We start from the raw sequence: 17,988 nt of genomic DNA on the forward strand, positions 1-17,988 counted from the left end.
GAAGCCTGAGAATTGTTTGGACAGAGGCTTCCTGAATTTCCCCTGATTAGAAAATTACTGGAGATAGCCTCATCCACCAGAGGGCAGACAGCAGAAGGAAGAAGAACTACGATTCTGCAGCCTGTGGAAGGAAAACCACATTCACAAAAAGAGAGACAAAATGAAAAGGCGGAGAACTTTGTACCAGATGAAGGAACAAGATAAAACACCAGAAAAAACAACTAAATGATAGGCAACCTTCCAGAAAAAGGATTCAGAATAATGATAGTGAAGATGATCCAGGACCTCAGAAAAAGAATGGAGGTAAAGATCGAGAAGATGCAAGAAATGTTTAACAGAGACCTAGAAGAATAAAAGAACAAACAGAGATGAACAATACAATAACTGAAATGAAAAATATGCTAGAAGGAATCAATAGCAGAATAACTGAGGCAGAAGAATGGGTAAGTGACCTGGAAGACAGAATGGTGGAATTCACTGCCATGGAACAGAATTTTAAAAAAATGAAAAGAAATGAAGACAGCCTAAGAGACCTCTGGGACAACATTAAACACACCAACATTCACATTATAGGGGTCCCAGAAGGAGAAGAGAGAGAGAAAGGACCCAAGAAAATATTTGAAGAGCTTATAGTCAAAAACTTCCCTAACATGGGGAAGGAAATATCCACCCAAGTCCAGGAAGTGCAGAGAGTCCCAGGCAGGATAAACCCAAGGAGAAACACGCCAAGACAAATGGTAATCAAATTGACAAAAGTTAAAGACAAAGAAAAATTATTGAAAGCAGCAAGGGAAAAAAGACAAATAACATACAAGGGAACTCCCATAAGGTTAACAGCTGACTTCTCAGCAGAAACTCTACAAGCCAGAAGGGAGTGGCATGATATATTTAAAGTGATGAAAGAGAAGAACCTACAACCAAGATTACTCTACCTGGCAAGGATCTCATTCAGATTTGACGGAGAAATCAAAAGCTTTACAGACAAGCAAAAACTAAGAGAATTCAGCACCACCAAACCAGCTCTACAACAAATGCTAAAGGAACTTCTCTAAGTGAGAAACACAAGAGAAGAAAAGGGCCTACAAAAACAAACCCATAACAATTAAGAAAATGGTAATACGAACACGCATATCAATAATTACCTTAAACGTGAATGGATTAAATGCTCCAACCAAAAGACACAGGCTCGCTGAATGGATACAAAAACAAGATCCATCTCTATGCTATCTGCAAGAGACCCACTTCAGACCTAGGGACACATACAGACTGAAAGTGAGGGGATGGAAAAAGATATTCCATGCAAATAGAAATCAAAAGAAAGCTGGAGTAGCAATACTCATATCAGATAAAATAGACTTTAAAATAAAGAATGTTACAAGAGACAAGGAAGGACACTACATAATGTTCAAGGGATCAATCCAAGAAGAAGATATAACAATTATAAATATATATGCACCCAACATAGGAGCACCTCAATACATAAGGCAACTGCTAACAATTGTAAAAGAGGAAATCGACAGTAACACAATAATAGTGGGGGACTTTAACACCTCACTAACACCAATGGACAGATCATCCAGACAGAAAATTAATAAGGCAACACAAGCTTTAAATGACAGCACAGACCAGATAGATTTAATTGATATTTATAGGACATTCCATCCAAAAACAGCAGATTACACTTTCCTCTCAAGTGCACATGGAACATTCTCCAGGATAGATCACATCTTGGGTCACAAATCAAGCCTCAGTAAATTTAAGAAAATTGAAAGCATATCAAGGATCTTTTCCGACCACAATGCTGTGAGATTAGATATCAATTACAGGGAAAAAAATGTAAAAAACACAAACACATGGAGGCTAAACAATATGTTACTAAATAACCAAGAGATCACTGAAGAAATCAAAGTGGAAATAAAAACATACCTAGAGACAAATTACAATGAAAACACGATGATCCAAAAGCTATGGGATGCAGCAAAAGCAGTTCTAAGAGGGAGTTTATAGCAATACAAGCCTACCTCAAGAAACAAGAAAAATCTCAAACAATCTAAACTTACACCTAAAAGAACTAGAGAAAGAAGAACAAACAAAACCCAAAGTTAGTAGAAGGAAGAAGTCATAAAGATCAGAGCAGAAATAAATGAAATAGAAACAAAGAAAACAGTAGCAAAGATCAATAAACCTAAAAGCTAGTTCTTTGAGAAGATGAACAAAATTGATAAACCATTAGCCAGACTCATCAAGAAAAAGAGGGAGAGGACTCAAATTAATAAAATTAGAAATGAAAAAGGAGAAGTAACAACTGACACCGCAGAAATACAAAGCATCATTAGAGACTACTACAAGCAACTCTATGCCAATAAAATGGACAACCTGGAAGAAATGGACAAATTCTTAGAAAAGTATAACCTTCCAAGACTGAACCAGGAAGAAATAGAAAATATGAACAGACCAATCACAAGTAATGAAATCGAAACGGTGATTAAAAATCTTCCAACAAACAAAAGTTCAGGACCAGATGGCTTCACAGGTGAATTCTATCAAACATTTAAAGAAGAGCTAACACCTATCCTTCTCAAACTCTTCCAAAAAATTGCAGAGGAAGGAGCACTCCCAAACTCATTCTATGAGGCCACCATCACCCTGATACCAAAACCAGACAAAGATACTACAAAAATAGAAAATTACAGACCAGTATCACTGATGAATATAGATGCAAAAATTCTCAACAAAATACTATCAAACAGAATCCAGCAACACATTAAAAGGATCATACACCATGATCAAGTGGGATTTATCCCAGGGATGTAAGGATTCTTCAGTATATGCAAATCAATCAATGTGATGCACCATATAAACAAACTGAAGAATAAAAACCATATGATCATCTCAATAGATGCAGAAAAAGCTTTTGACAAAATTCAACACCCATTTAGGATAAAAACTCTCCAGAAAGTGGGCATAGAGGGAACCTACCTCAACACAGTAAAGGCCGTATATGACAAACCCACAGCAAACATCATTCTCAATGGTGAAAAACTGAAAGCATTTCCTCTAAGATCAGGGACAAGACAAGGATGTCCACTCTCGCCACTATTATTCAACATAGTATTGGAAGTCCTAGCCACGGCAATCAGAGAAGAAAAGGAAACAAAAGGAATACAAATAGGAAAAGAAGAAGTAAAACTGTCACTGTTTGCAGATGACATGATACTATACACAGAGAATCCTAAAGATGTCACCAGAAAACTACTAGAGCTAATCAATGAATGTGGTAAAATTTCAGGATACAAAATTAACGCACAGAAATTTCTTGCATTCCTATACACTAACAATGAAAGGTCAGAAAGAGAAATTAAGGAAACAAACCCATTCACCATTGCAACAAAAAGAATAAAATACCTAGCAATAAACCTTCCTAAGGAGGTAAAAGACCTGTATGCAGAAAACTATAAGCCACTGATGAAAGAAATCAAAGATGACAAAAACAGATGGAGAGATATACAGTGTTTGTGGATTGGAAGGATCAATACTGTGAAAATGACTATACTACCCAAAGCAATCTACAGATTCAGTGCAATCCCTATCAAATTACCAGTGGCATTTTTTACAGAACTAGAACAAAAAAATCTTACAATTTGTGTGGAGACAGAAAAGACTCCGAATAGCCAAAGCAGTCCTGAGGGAAAAAAAAAGGAGCTGGAGGAATCAGACTCCCTGACTTCAGATTATGCTACAAAGCTACAGTAATCAAGATGGTATGGTACTGGCACAAAAGGAGAAATATAGATCAATGGAACAGGATAGAAATCCCAGAAATAAACCCACACATCTATGGTCAGTTAATCTATGACAAAGGAGGCAAGGATATACAATGGAGAAAACACAGTCTCTTCAATAAGTGGTGCTGGGAAAACTGGACAGCTACATGTAAAAGAATGAAATTAGAAGACTCCCTAACACCACACACAAAAATAAACTCAAGAAGGATTAGAGACCTAAATGTAAGACTGGACACTATAAAACTCTTAGAGGAAAACATAGGAAGAACACTCTTTGACATAAATCACAGCAAGATCTTTTTTGATCCACCTCCTAGAGTAATGGAAATAAAAACAAAAATAAACAAATGGGACCTAATGAAAATTAAAAGCTTTTGCACAGCAAAGGAAACTACAAACAAGACAAAAAGACAACCCTCAAATGGGAGAAAATATTTGCAGACAAATCAGTGGACAAAGGATTAATCTCCAAAATATATAAACAACTCATCCAGCTCAATATTAAAAAAACAAACAACCCAATCCAAAAATGGGTAGAAGACATAAATAGACATTTCTCCAAAGAAGACATATGGATGGCCAGGAAGCACATGAAAAGCTGCTCAACATCACTAATTATTAGAAATATGCAAATCAAAACTACAGTGAGGTATCACCTCACACTGGTTAGAATGGGCATCATCAGAAAATCTACAAATAACAAATGCTGGAGAGGGTGTGGAGAAAAGGGAACCCTCTTGCACTGTTGGTGGGAATGTCAATTGATACAGCCACTATGGAGAACAGTATGGAGGTTCCTTAAAAAACTAAAAATAGAATTACCATATGACCCAGCAATCCCACTATTGGGCATATACCCAGAGAAAACCATAATTCAGAAAGACATATGCACCCCAATGTTCATTGCAGCACTATTTACAATAGCCACGTCATGGAAGCATCCTAAATGCCCGTTGACATATGAATGGATAAAGATGTGCTACATACATACAGTGGAATATTACTCAGCCATAAAAAGGAACAAAATTGGGTCATTTGTAGAGATGTGGATGGATCTAGAGACCGTCATAGAGTGTGAAGTAAGTCAGAAAGAGAAAAACAAATGTCATATATTAACACATATATGTGGAACCTAGAAAAATGGTATAGATGAACCAGTTTGCAGGGCAGAAATAGAGACACAGATGTAGAGAACAAACGTATGGACACCAAGGGGGGAAAGTGGTGGGGCAGGGGTGGTGGTGGTGTGATGAATTGGGAGATTGGGATTGACATATATACACGGATATGTATAAAATAGATAACTAATAAGAACCTGATGTATAAAAAATAAATAAAATTCAAAAATTCAAAAAAAAATAAAGAAAATTACTGGTTCCAGAGCTCAAGTTGAGGCTTACCCTCAACCTGCCATGTAGAAGTCAAGTTGCTTCAAGAGTGGTATAATACTTTAAGATTCCGTGCTTCCACTGTAGGTTATGTGGGTTCCATTGCTGGTCGAGGAGCTAAGTTCCCACGTGCTGCGTGATGAGGCCAAAAAAATAAAAAAGAAAGAGTGGTATAATACTGTGTGTGTGTGTGTGTGTGTGTGTGTGTGTGTGTGTGTGTGTGTATACATATAAAATTTCCTCCTCTCTGTGCTTGTATGTGTGCAAGTATGTATCTCCTTACCTTACTTAACCTCTCAGAAGGGCCTTGGGTGTCAACCTAATTTATCCTGATGGCTATGAGGAGCCTTCAAAGCAAGGCACTTGCTTTGGTCAATGGGGTGTGAAAGGACATAGCACAGACACCATTTGAACTGAGGCTTTAAAGGCTATTGTGTATGTTTCCACCTATTTTCTTGCTCTTTGCTGTTCTGGCACAGGAATGGCATGTCTCAAATAAGAGCTACTCCTGCAGCTTTGGTCCCAGAATGTGAAAACACACGGAGCAGAAGCACAGCCTTCACCAATATGGCGGCAGACATGATAGCAGAATAAGGAGCACTGGTTGTTGCGAGCCCCTGGGAGTCAGGGAGTCATTTGTTAGTTTGCTAAAGCTAATACATCTGGAGAATCAGCTATTGCCAACACACAGAAGCAGGAAAAATAATAAATCGTTTTCAGCCACTGCATTTTAGGATCCTTGTAAGGCAAAAATAGATAACTGGAGCATCCTGTAAAGAAGTGATGCCAGCTTAATCCCAGGCAGGGTAGAAAGAGAGAAGATAAATTTGAGAAATATTAAAAGGGTGTATTTGAACTCTTTCAATCACTAATGATAGAATTCAAGCAAAAAATGGAATCTATTGGCTAAAGGCATTGAAAATGATTGAGGACTCAAATGATGTCCTTGTTGTTTCTCTCCATCTCTTGACTCTACCTTCCCTTGGTTGGGTTGGTACCCTGGACTCAGAACAGTGGATTCCAGCAACCTTGAGTACAGCATCTCCAGGCTCATGTCTTTCAAGGTTCAAGTTCAGTTTTCTACTGAGCTTCTTTTCTGGTCCTGCCCACAAAAGCCTGAGATCCACTCTGAATAGACTGGCTGAGGTCATAGCCCACCCCTGAGACAACCCCTACGGCGAGGGGGAGATGGCAGTGGCTGCAGAAGAGGATATGTATTGGTTATTGGATCTTTCTTTTTTTTCTTCTTTTGGCCGCATTGCAAGGCTTGTGGGATCTTAGTTTCCTGACCAGGGATTGAACCTGGGCTCTCAGCAGTGAGAGCACAGAGTCCTAACCACTGGACCACCAGGGAATTCCCAGTTATGGGTCTTTCTGTTGAAACTCAACCAGGTTTTTTGAAAGGAAAATTTATTCAGTTATATAACTTTAAAAAAAATAGAAATTTTCATGAACTATTCCAACTTCAGGTGTAGTTTGATTTAGAGCCAAAACAATGTGACTAGGATTCACCTCTTGACTTTTAAAAATTACTGCCAGCTGACATACTCTTCCTACTGAGGATTTTGAAAACCAAGGAGAATTGCGTTTGGTGAATAGACTACAATCAAGCGTTTGGGGTTTGGGGCTTCCCTGGTGGCACAGTGGTTAAGAATCTGCCTGCCAGTGCAGGGGGCACAGGTTCGAGCCCTGGTCTGGGAAGATCCCACATGCTGTGGAATAACTAAGCCCAGTGCACCACAACTACCGAGCCTGTGCTCTAGAGCCGGCAAGCCACAACTACTGAGCCCACGTGCCACAACTACTGAAGTCCGTGTGCTCTAGGGCCCGTGCTCCGCAACAAGAGAAGCCACGGCAACGAGAAGCCCACACACTGCAATGAAGAGTAGCCCCTGCTCGCCGCAACTAGAGAAAGCCCATGTGCAGCAACAAAGACCCAACGCAGCCAAAAAAAAAAAAAATGTTTTGGGTTCTTCTTTTTAACTGGTTTCTGCAAACATCCATAGCTATAAGATATCAGTTTTTTGTTTGTTTGTTTGTTTTTGCAGTACATGGGCCTCTCACTGTTGTGGCCTCTCCCGTTGCGGAGCACAGGCTCTGGACGCGCAGGCTCAGCGGACATGGCTCATGGGCCTAGCCGCTCCGCGGCATGTGGGATCTTCCTGGACGGGGACACGAACCCGTGTCCTCTGCGTCGGCAGGCGGACTCTCAACCACTGCGCCACCAGGGAAGCCCCAAGATATCAGTCTTGATGTATGATCATAGGTTTGTGAGTAGTAAGGAATTGTTCTTTGTTTAAGTTCATTATTGTTCCAGCTGCCCACAGAGGTAAGAGTGTGAAATGAATCCAGATCACCCAAGCTTAGATCCTGGCTCTCACACTGATTAACTGTGTGACCTAGGGCAAGTCATTTTAACTACTCTGTGCCTCAGTGGATCCATCTGTAAAATAGGAAATGGTATTATCTACCTACCTTGTAGGGTTGTTGTTAATAAGTGTGAATCACTTAGAACAGTGCTTAGAACATGTTAAGTAATTAATTATTCTCATTTCTACAGTAAACAAATGGCTACTAATGAAGACAGGTTTTCAGAATTATGGCTATTTCAAATGGCAGGGCGTGGCTTGGTTCAGATTTTGCTTTGGCAGTTAGTGACTGGAACTGTATTTGCTCATACTGTGGGTCAGAAAACATTCTTATGGTATTTTTCTATGTATTTTCAATGTATTCATTTGTCCCAGCCATGTTCCCATCAGTCACTGGGCTATAATCTTCTAAGAGAGATGACTCCCTTTATTGGGCTTCTTTGATATGAAAGAAAACCTGAGCAAAGCTCAACTAAATTCTAAGGAGAAACAAACTAAAGTTTTCTTTAATTAGAATATTTTGCAATCCAGCTTTGAATAGTAAGGACAGAGTATTGTCCTCTATCTTTTTATCATCTCATTGCATAATCTTGCTTCTCATTTTATTTTTCTTTGAGAAGCTTAGAAAAACCAAAATTTCCAAATGAGTGTGACGTTAGCAGTTCATATCATGATGAGTTGTAAGTTACCCATAGCTTCTCCTGGTTATTTTTGTTTGGGTTGTTTTGTGATTCATTGAACAATTGTCCTATGAGTCTGGAATCTGGCTGATTGCATTCCTAACTGTAATGTGTCCCTCTGTGAGAGTGGCAGGGATTAAGCTCTGTGGGCACATTATCCACAGCTCACTCTTTCAGTTTGGGATGCTGTTATACAAGGCTCCAGATTGATCTGAAAGTGGGGAGAGTGGGAGGGGCTGGAGAGATGCTTAGATAAGTTGAAGTACTTTCAAAAGTCCTGAAGTGGGGCTTCCCTGGTGGCCCAGTGGTTGAGAGTCCGCCTGCCGATGCAGGGAACACGGGTTCGTGCCCTGGTCTGGGAAGATCCCACATGCCGCGGAGCGGCTGGGCACATGAGACATGGCCGCTGAGCCTGCGCGTCCGGAGCCTGTGCTCCGCAACGGGAGAGGCCACAACAGTGAGAGGCCCATGTATCACACACACACACACACACAAAGTCCTGGAGTGTGCAACTAGCATGGGTTTTATCTCCAAGCTAAAGGGTGGTGGGGAGGGAGGAGTGTGAATTTTGCCTCACTGCTCTGCAAGCCAGACTTAGATCACCAACAGACATCCTGTTCAAATGCAGACATTTGCTGGACATGTTCCTGAATTAAATTTTAGGGATGGTTTGGGAATCAGAAATCTCCTGGGTCAATTTATGGGTTTAAACAGCTACCCACACCTTAGGTTTCTCCAGGGCAATTCAACTTGTTGTTTTCCTATAGAAGTTTGATGTCATAAATGAAGAAACAAACATATGTGTATCCGGGGACTTCCATGGCAGTCCAGTGGTTAAGACTCCATGCTTCCAGTGTAGGGGACGCCGCAGGTTCCATTCCTGGTCTGGGAACTAAGATCTGGCATGCCGTGTGGCACAGCCAAAAATTTAAAAAAAAACAGACAAATAAACAAAAGTATCCTATGATGTTTTTAATTTTTTAAATCTTTTTGAGTGTCCAGCAAGATTTATTGAGTACTCATGGTATGAAGAAAATATTGGTGTCGAATATTTGAGACTCAAAAGCTTGAATTTTTGATACCTAAGCATTAATAATAATAATAGCTTTATTAAGCAATTAAAATGTGCTGGGCATTAACTGACTACTTTACAGGTGTAGGTATTTCTAGCTGTACTTCATAATGTAAATAACTGAAGCTTTGAAAGTTTAAGAACTTCCTGTGGTCACAAATCTAGTAAAAGATGGGAATTAAACACAGGCCTGTCAGTTGCTAAATCTGTGTTCTTTCTAAGGCAGTGCTGTCTCATGGAACTTTCTGTGATAATGTTCTATATCTCTGTGGTCCAATATGGTAGACGCAGTATTGGTGGCTAATGAACACTTGAAATGACACTGTGTGACTGAGGAAATCAGTTTTAAATTTTATTTAATTTTAATTAAATTTAATAGCCGCATGTGGCTAATGGTTGCACAGCTGTAGGACATCACATTGCCTGGTCTATAAACACTCAGGCTACCGTGATTTCATGCATGGTGGATCTGGATATCGAAGAGAGCAAATGTGAACAAGTAGTTGGAGAAAAAGATAACCTTTTATCTGAATCAAAGTCATTTAAATTACAGATTTTAAAGGAAGGTAGACCTCAAAAGGCTCACAAAATTTAGGTAGGGAGAACTTCTTTTGGCAAGCTTCTATTGTATATTTTACTTAGGGATTATTAATATATCGACAATGTTGATTATAAGGGACATAGCAACTTGAAAACAGGAAAAAAGTTGTGCCTAGAACTGTAGTCTTACTGCAAGATTCAGTTCTTTAGGCGTTTTCCAATCTAGGAAATCACGAATAACCCAAGTAGTAAGGACAGAGGAGTGTGTTTACAATCAAACTAATTAACCAAGCTTTTTTGATTTCTATTTTCAGGAGTCTCCTGCCTCCAGTTATCCTGTTTTCCGTGAATGGTTTAGAGCTGAATATTTACAAACTGGAGCCTTTACTGCTCAATATTAATAAACAGACTAGGTCTCCTACGAAGGGTGATATGCAAATGAAACATAGGTGCCTACTTAATAGAAGTCTACATGATAGCCCCTTTTTTGTCTGACCTCTGGATTTACGGTTTGTCTGGATAGGTTCCAGCTCTGCTGACTTGATTGTAAAATCTCTTTTCACTAGAGACTAACTTTTCACACTTCTTTAATTCTTTCCTTGGTAACCAGTCTACCTAGACTTTTTTTTTTTTTCTAACAATTGACTATAACTTCAGTGTCCTGTGGAAACCCTTTCATTTATACTCGATGAAGGCAGTGTCTCCATGTGTTGTGGGCCAGAACAAGGCACATGGCTCTCAGAGGCAAGGGTCCTGCAGGAGACGGGTAAGTTGGCCAGACCCTGCAGATGCCCCAGCTCCAGGCTGTGGAACTACTCCTGTCCCCATCTCTCTGTGCATCTACACTCAGAAAAACAAATTACCAATATGGGCCCTGGAATCAAATTGCCTAGACCCTGTTTCCTCGTGACCATGAAAGAGTTACTTGACATTTTTTGATCTGACCATGGGGAAGGAGTCCATTCATTCACTTGTTAATTCATTTATTCATTCAGAAAATGCATGAGATCCAGTTATTCTCGGCTGGGGAACACAAATATGTACAAGCCATTTTAAGGGTTTCCAGGTGAGTGAGAGAGACAAGACTCAACACAAGTTGCAGCAATATGGAACAGTAGGTAAGCTCTTCTGAGGATCAGAGAAAGATATGGGTCCTGGCTGGAAAGAGAAATAACTAGGATGAACATAGCAATTTCAAAGCACTTCTGCATGCATTTGAGAACTTCTTACGAAAACCGACGATTCAGAATCCTCATTTGTAGATGAGAAGATGATTCAGGGAAGGTAAAGTGACTTGCCTGGCTTGCTCTGGTAGGTAGTCCGCCCTACGGTCTGATTTTTCAGATTCTGAAGTTCTCTCCACTGTACCATGCTGGGAAAGCTGAGTCTTTAAAGACGGACCAAATTTGACAGGCAGAGATAGGCCAGGGCCTTCTAGGTAAGTGAAAAAGCAAAAATGTGAAAGCTTGAAAGATTAAGACATACTTGGGAAAGGGTGAGTAGAACATGTTAGCTGAAGCATAAGCTATGTGTACGGGAGTCAGAAGAGAGAAAAGTATACTGCAGTATGACTGCATCACACGTGGTCTTAACCACTAGACTGAGGAGTTGAGCAATGATTTGACAGTCACAGAGGGAGTGGACTGTACTGAATACTGGGAGAAGAGGTAAAATCAGGAAGATCCGGAAAGTGAGTCAGACTGTTGTGGAGAGGATGGGGGAGGCAGGGGAACCTGTTAGGAGGTATTGGGGGAGGAAGAGCTGGATTCAAGAAGTATTGAATGGTGAACTGACATGGTGACTAGGTGAGGGAGTTGAAAAAGGCAGGGAGTAAAGACGGTTAGCTTTGAGTGGAGTCCCTGAAAGAATGTTTATGCCATGAGCAGAGTTGGTGGATTTGCAGAAGGAGTTGCCCTAGGGGGAGAATCTTGAGCTCCTTCTTGGATCTGTTGTGTTTGTGTTGCCTTCTGTGGATTGTCACCTGACTGTCCACTGGGAAGGTGGGTAGTGAGTCAGAGGAAGAAGAAAAGTTTGACTGACTACCCAGGCAGAGGGGCCTTCCTTCCTGTCTCTGCTCTGCTCCCCACCCCCCTGCTCTTTAATGTAAGTGCCTGATGAATACAATGTTTGGTAGATGGTGGACACTCAAAGTATGTTTGGAAAAGAAATCCATTTGAAAGAAGAGTTGTCAGAAGTTTTGGGACAAAGGCAAAGACTAGAGTGAGGGAAAAGAGGAGATGGTGGCTAACGGTGACAAGCCCCAAATTTGAGTCACTGGAGACAGTCATTTCCAAGAGATGAAGGACTTCGGAAGGCCTGGTGGGGTTTCAAGTGGTAGAAACCTGGTCTAGTTAAGAATGTGGAGGGACTCTGGGGTCAGGGTACTAAATGTGTGGATGTTGAAGTCACCAGGAATAATGGCAAAGAGTAAAACTGACTAAGTTAGACTTGGGCAAGAAGGGACCCTGCTCTGGACCCTGCCCTTTCTTTTTTTTTTCCTGTGCTGCACAGCTTGTGGGATCTAGTTCCCCAACCAGGGATTGAACGCAGGCCCTTGGCAATGAAAGCTTGGAGTCCTAACCATTGGACCGCCAAGGAATTCACGACCCTGCCCTTTAGAGGACCTGACTCTGGCCCTCTTCTGCTGCACTCCTCCCCATGGGAAGTCCATGGAGCCAAGGGGTCATGCTCACTGGAACCTGTGCTCCTAGGCCCAGCTCTGGGTACCAGGGCTCTGGGATTCCCTGTTCAAATGGCCAAGCCTGCTTCCAGGGCTTCTTCCCAGGCTTCTTTTCTGGGTCTGTTTTCCTGGGGGCACATGACGCCACAGTTTTGCACACTTTAGGCCTGAGCAATGGCCAAAGGGCATCTCTTGCGGAGGGTAGGGGGATGTGAATAGAGCTTTGGAGGTGAGTGGGTTGGTGCCAGGACAGGGAAGAGAAGGGGAACAAAAAGTGGGCTGGGGGCTGGCTTCAATCCTTCTTTGCACGGTCACATTCTGAAGCAGAAGTCCAAGAAGTCAAGAAATTTAAATTCAAACCCAGACTTCCAGGTTGTAAAGGAAGCGCATTTGTCAATATCAAAGGTTAGAAGATATTTTGAGTTTGTAAGCTTGATTTATAACTTTTAAATTTTAGATATGTGACATGTAGAACTCTATTTGGAATCTTGCCCTCACACATTAGGAATCAGCAGGTTATAAGGATCTTCATGCTGTGAGCCTTGACACCCATAACACATTTGGGGTGATAACTTGTTTTATTGTCTGTCTACTCTGATAGATATGAAGTTGTGTGGAGGCAGGATACCAGGCTGCCTTGTTTACAAATATATCCCAGTGTTAGTACGACTAGCCCATGGTAAGTGCTCACTAAATATGTCTAAAATTCTAAAATGGTAACTTACATGATTGGTGATAGCAAGTGGGTGAAGAGAAGAGGTACAAAGGGGTAAAATAATCTGAAAAGAGAAGTTCTTGTTAAATTGTAATGGAGATTGAGCAACAGTCTGGAAGTTTCTCTTCAGTCAATCAGGAGGAGTGGCAAACATGCAACTTCTATCGCCTTAAGAACTAGAGTTGAAGTAATCTATTTATTCATTCTAACCTTTAGGTGTTTTTTCTCCCCATCAACTGAGTGTTTGGACCAGGATCACACAATGTGAGGGCCTGGAGTTCTTAAGTGACTGATTCCCTAAAGTCCACTAAAAAATATAAATCGACATTTTTAAATGAAGAAAAAAGAACCCAGCTTTTTGGTTTCCCTTGAAAAATGGGACCTTTGTCAAGACCGGCCCACGGTGGTCCAATATGGCAACAATGGTCTGAAGCCTTTAAATGAGCCTGTGTTTATCAACAAGCCACCACCCATCACTCACAAAAGTGGCCCAGACATAGCCAGGCCAGCAAAGGCCTCTTAATTCATGACCCCTGGACCTCGGGCTCTCTAAGTCCCCTTTGCTTTGAAAGAATATCTTCTTCAATCTCTTCATGGTTATATTTCTCCCAACCTTTGAATGACCTCAGTGTCATTTGAACTGTACTATAAGATCACTTGTATCTGCCAGAGATTCTGAAACTAAATTATTTCACATACATTCAGAGAAGCCCACCTGCTCCAGAAAGCAACTATTAGCGTTATGGATCCAAATTTCCAGTGATCATTCCTACGATGACCCTAAAAGGAGATGCTAGACTGGAGAGTCTGCGGATCAGGGCTTGACTACTTCCTGAAGGCTGAGAAGATTATGTGTGGTGGCAGAACGGAGGTATTGAGGGTACATAAATGCAGGAACTGCCAGAGTGGAGGCTGCAGAACGGGGCTTGGGAGGATGATGAAGAAACAGACCCTAGAGCGCTAATCTGTTCAGGTAGTTATTGATTATTCACGACGTGCCAGGCACTGTATTAACAGAGGGTTTCAGCAATAGACCTACCAATGTCCCTACTTTGAGCTAATTCCGATGCAGTAAGCCAGGTAACACACACACATAAACACATATATCACATACATGCATATGTACATGTCAGGTGGAAATAAATGCTAATTATAAAACCAAAGCAGAGCAAGGGAACAGCGAATGAGGGTGGATGCTATTTCAGGAGACTCCCCCCACCCCACCACCCCCACCCCCACCTCGACCCAAAGAAGCAAGGGAACAAAGCACGAACCATGGATTCGTTTCTAATTTTCTAGGCTACGGGGAAAGAGGTGCGCCTCCCAGGAAGCGCCGCCCCCTCCCTGTCAATGGGGCGCAAAGTACCAACTCCGGGGAAGCCCCTCCCACCCCACCCCGCCCAGAGGCGGCCTTGGGGGCGGAGTCTCGCGCCCAGGCGCTCAAAGCGCAGCGCGCAGAAAGCCGCGCGCTTAGGGTTCCCGACATTCTCCTGGTTCGGGAGAGTTATCCCCGCCGAAGAATGGCATGCTGGGAACTGTAGTTTCCTGCCGCAGCTCCGCGTCTCGGGGGCAGTAAAAGCGGGTAAGTCTGGCTCCATTGCTGGCACATGACTTGCAGCTCCGAGGGGTTGTGGGGAGTCCTTGCTGGGGGGGGGGGGGCGGGCGTTGGCGGGGGTCATCCCGAGAACCATCGGGCACATCCAGCCGGCTAGCATCCAGGCCGGAGGCCGCCTGCGTCACGTGACTCAAGGCTCTGCAGGCGCCCGCGGTTCCTCAGCGCTGTTCCCGCCCCGCCCCTCCCGTCTGTCCGCCTGAGCCTCCCCCTGCGCTGCTGCCACCTCGCGCTCGGAGGCGTCACGGAACGTGCTCTCCTCTCCCCCTCCCCCTCCCTTCCCTCCGGCCCTCCCCCACCTCCCCCTCCCGCGCCGAGACTCGCCGCCGCAGCCGCCGGAGTAGCCGCCGCCGGAGCAGCGCGCAGCCATGGCCGAGAACCCCGGCTTAGAGAACCACCGCATCAAGAGCTTTAAGAATAAGGGCCGAGATGTAGAGGTGAGTGTGCTTCCGCGGCTGGGGCCCGCCCGGCTCGCCCGCCTGGCCGCGCCGGCCCCGAGGCGGCAGGGAGGGGCGGGGGGCCGGCGCCGGGCTGGTTCTTGCCGGCTCGCGGTGGGTCGGAGTTGGCCGCCGCCTCTCGTCATCGCGGCTAGGGGCTGGGCGGAGCGGGCGGCGGGACGCGGGCCGGGCTGCAGCCGCCCCCCGGAGCTGCCGGCGCAGAGACCTGGAAATACCGGGGTTTTCGGCCCCGTCACGCGGGCGCGGCCTGCTGTCGGCGAGGAAGAGGTGTGGAGCTGAGGCGGGGTCCGCGGGCCGGGGCCTCGCGGGCCGGGGATGCTGCCGCCCGGATCTGTCGACCGCCCCACCGAGGGGGCGGCCGCGGCTCACGCCCGCTCCCCATGCAGCCTTCCGCCCGGCGCAGCCCCCTCAGTGCCTCCCGCGCTGCCGCACATGGAGCCTCGACTCTGCCGGTCCCCGCGCCTACCTTCTGCGAGCCGGGCCCAGGCGGGCGGTGGCGGCCCGCAGAGGGGGGTGGGGACCAGCCGGGTAACTGACTTGTCGGAGGGTGGTGGATGGGGGAGGGTAGGATGCGCCAGGACCGTTTTCTAATATTCCGGTGCGGTTCTCTGGAGCAGTCGTGCTGAGCTTTTCCAGCTCATACTCTCCTTACTGCTGGCATTTGGAGCAAGCTGAAGGTGGACAATAGTTTACCATCTATTGTGTGGAGGCTTTGGAAGAGACGTTGTTCCGACCTCCGCGCACAGGACCTGTTTTCTGAGCCTTTTCTTGTAGTGGGGGTGTGCATAGGGTGATCATTTCTTTGACACGTTTTACTGAAATAAATTGGATACGTACGTTCATACGGCCTTGTATATATTTCTTGCTCCAAACTGGTAGAATTTCCAAATGATTGCAAAACTGTAAACATTCATCGTGGTCACTCTGTTGCTACTCAGCATGTTGCCATTGTCTCATTAAGGTGACATTAGCAGGTACTATTTGCAAACTCGGCTTATCCAGGCAGCGCTAGAGGTCTCTGCAGCTACCAAAAGCAGTGTAGTTTAATGCACAAACTTCACTGGGACTCTCACCTCTGGATATGTTAGGGGGAAAGTGTTTCAAGTCCACAGCCTCCTTTTCTAATACTAGGTGACATGATTTGCAGTTTTGTCATTCTTGCTAAGGGGCCATTGTGACTAAGAAGTGTGCATTTTATCCTGTCCTAAAGAGAGAAGGTGGTGAGGGAAAATAATGCCAGTCAGCGTTCTGTTTTGTAGAAAAATAGAGAAAACACAGGCCATTTTTTGGAGCTATAAAATTACATACCAATTAGGAAATACTATGGAATTCCCATTTGATTGAGACAAATAAAGTTCATCTATTTCTGTCCTGGTCATGGCTAAATTTCTTTTGTGAGAAATATTGATACTTACAAGCAAAAGTGAAACCTAGGAATAGCAACAAGAAATTTTGTAACTGCCTCTTGTTTTTGGTCCACTTGATGATAGGAGTTAAGTTTGAATTTTGCCCATCAGTATTTGTTCTTGAAGCTAACTCCTATTATAAAACAAAAGTTAATGTAGTTTGAAAAAATACGTGTATTGTTTGTACAGAAAAACTAATTAACAGTCTTTCCTCTCTTGGATACTGGTACAAGTTTTTGTCTTATTTTTTGCCCCTATTGTTTCTGGCAGCTCAGTGATACATAGTAAGGACTTCTGCACATAATAGGCACACAGTAAATATCTGCTGATAATCAGAATGTAACCAGTGACTTCTGGATGCATGCTTGCTAAGCCTTTCAGCCTGAAAATATTGGTGACATTACAATTCCCAGGATTCAGGAGGGTAACTAAGGCATGAAATAGCAGACATTCAAATGGTAGTTCCATGTGTCAGACACTATACTAAGAGCTTCATGATACCTCTTTTAATCCTGTGACAACTTTATGAGCTAGGTGTAGCATTATCCACACTTTACAGGAGGAAAGTACTTTAGATGAGGAAACTCAAGACTGTGTGTACAGCGTGCACAAGGTCATGGAGTGGGTGTGAGCATTCATTCATTAATTGTCTATTGGGTATCTAACATTGTTCAGTCTGTACCTCAAGGAGTTTACCTTTACAGTTCTGTAGGAGTGTAGGAGAGTAAACTGATAATTACAATGCGATACATCAGTAAGTGTATTCTGAGAATGTGTGAGAAAATCCTGACTTGGAGCTGAGCAGTCAGGGGAGATGTTCTGGTTGATTCCTAGTGGATGAATGGGAGTGAGCTGATCCTGGATGAAAGAAAGTTGGCCTGGGAGAGGGAGAGAGCAAGGAAGGGGCATTCCAGACATCAGGGAGTGGTAATTGAAGAGTCCTGAGAATGTAGGACTCTTCAGTTACTGCTGTAGTAGGACTGCTGAGAGAGAGGGATGCTAGAAATGTGACTAAAGGATGAACTGGGGTCAAATCTGATCAAGTGACTTTATTGTAGAATTTGGTATAACTGAGACTAGACACCATATCTAGTTTAGTCTTAGCCATTTTAGAAACTATATTACACTAGAAACTTATGTTGCAGCTTAGCTCTGTGACTAAATAGCAGTGATTATCAGGCTATTTCAAAAACAGTGAGATGTACTTTGATGAGATAGCATTCCTACTTTTTCACACATAGGATAGATAAAAGATATAAATTATACAGCCAGCTGATACACAA

General features: G+C 43.4%; 2 protein-coding genes across 6 annotated transcripts in view; both read left to right on the forward strand.

The window, feature by feature from the left end:
- Positions 1 to 17,988, forward strand: part of SPRYD7 (SPRY domain containing 7) — a 143,747-nt gene that overhangs the window by 78,062 nt on the left and 47,697 nt on the right. For all 5 annotated transcript variants that reach the window (XM_019936632.3, XM_073795154.1, XM_073795153.1 and 2 more), the window contains one exon: positions 10,149 to 15,278. The gene's annotated coding sequence lies outside the window, so the exon portion shown is untranslated. The remainder of the gene's footprint in view (positions 1 to 10,148; positions 15,279 to 17,988) is intronic.
- The window catches only part of KPNA3 (karyopherin subunit alpha 3), a 91,373-nt gene continuing 88,558 nt past the window's right edge, over positions 15,174 to 17,988 (forward strand). The window contains exon 1 of the mRNA XM_019936625.3: positions 15,174 to 15,278. Within this exon, the coding sequence (XP_019792184.1) occupies positions 15,210 to 15,278 (69 nt within the window). The 5' untranslated portion in view covers positions 15,174 to 15,209. The remainder of the gene's footprint in view (positions 15,279 to 17,988) is intronic.

The sequence above is a fragment of the Tursiops truncatus genome, chromosome 18, assembly GCF_011762595.2.
Source record: "Tursiops truncatus isolate mTurTru1 chromosome 18, mTurTru1.mat.Y, whole genome shotgun sequence".
In the NCBI taxonomy this organism is placed as follows: Eukaryota; Metazoa; Chordata; class Mammalia; order Artiodactyla; family Delphinidae; genus Tursiops; species Tursiops truncatus.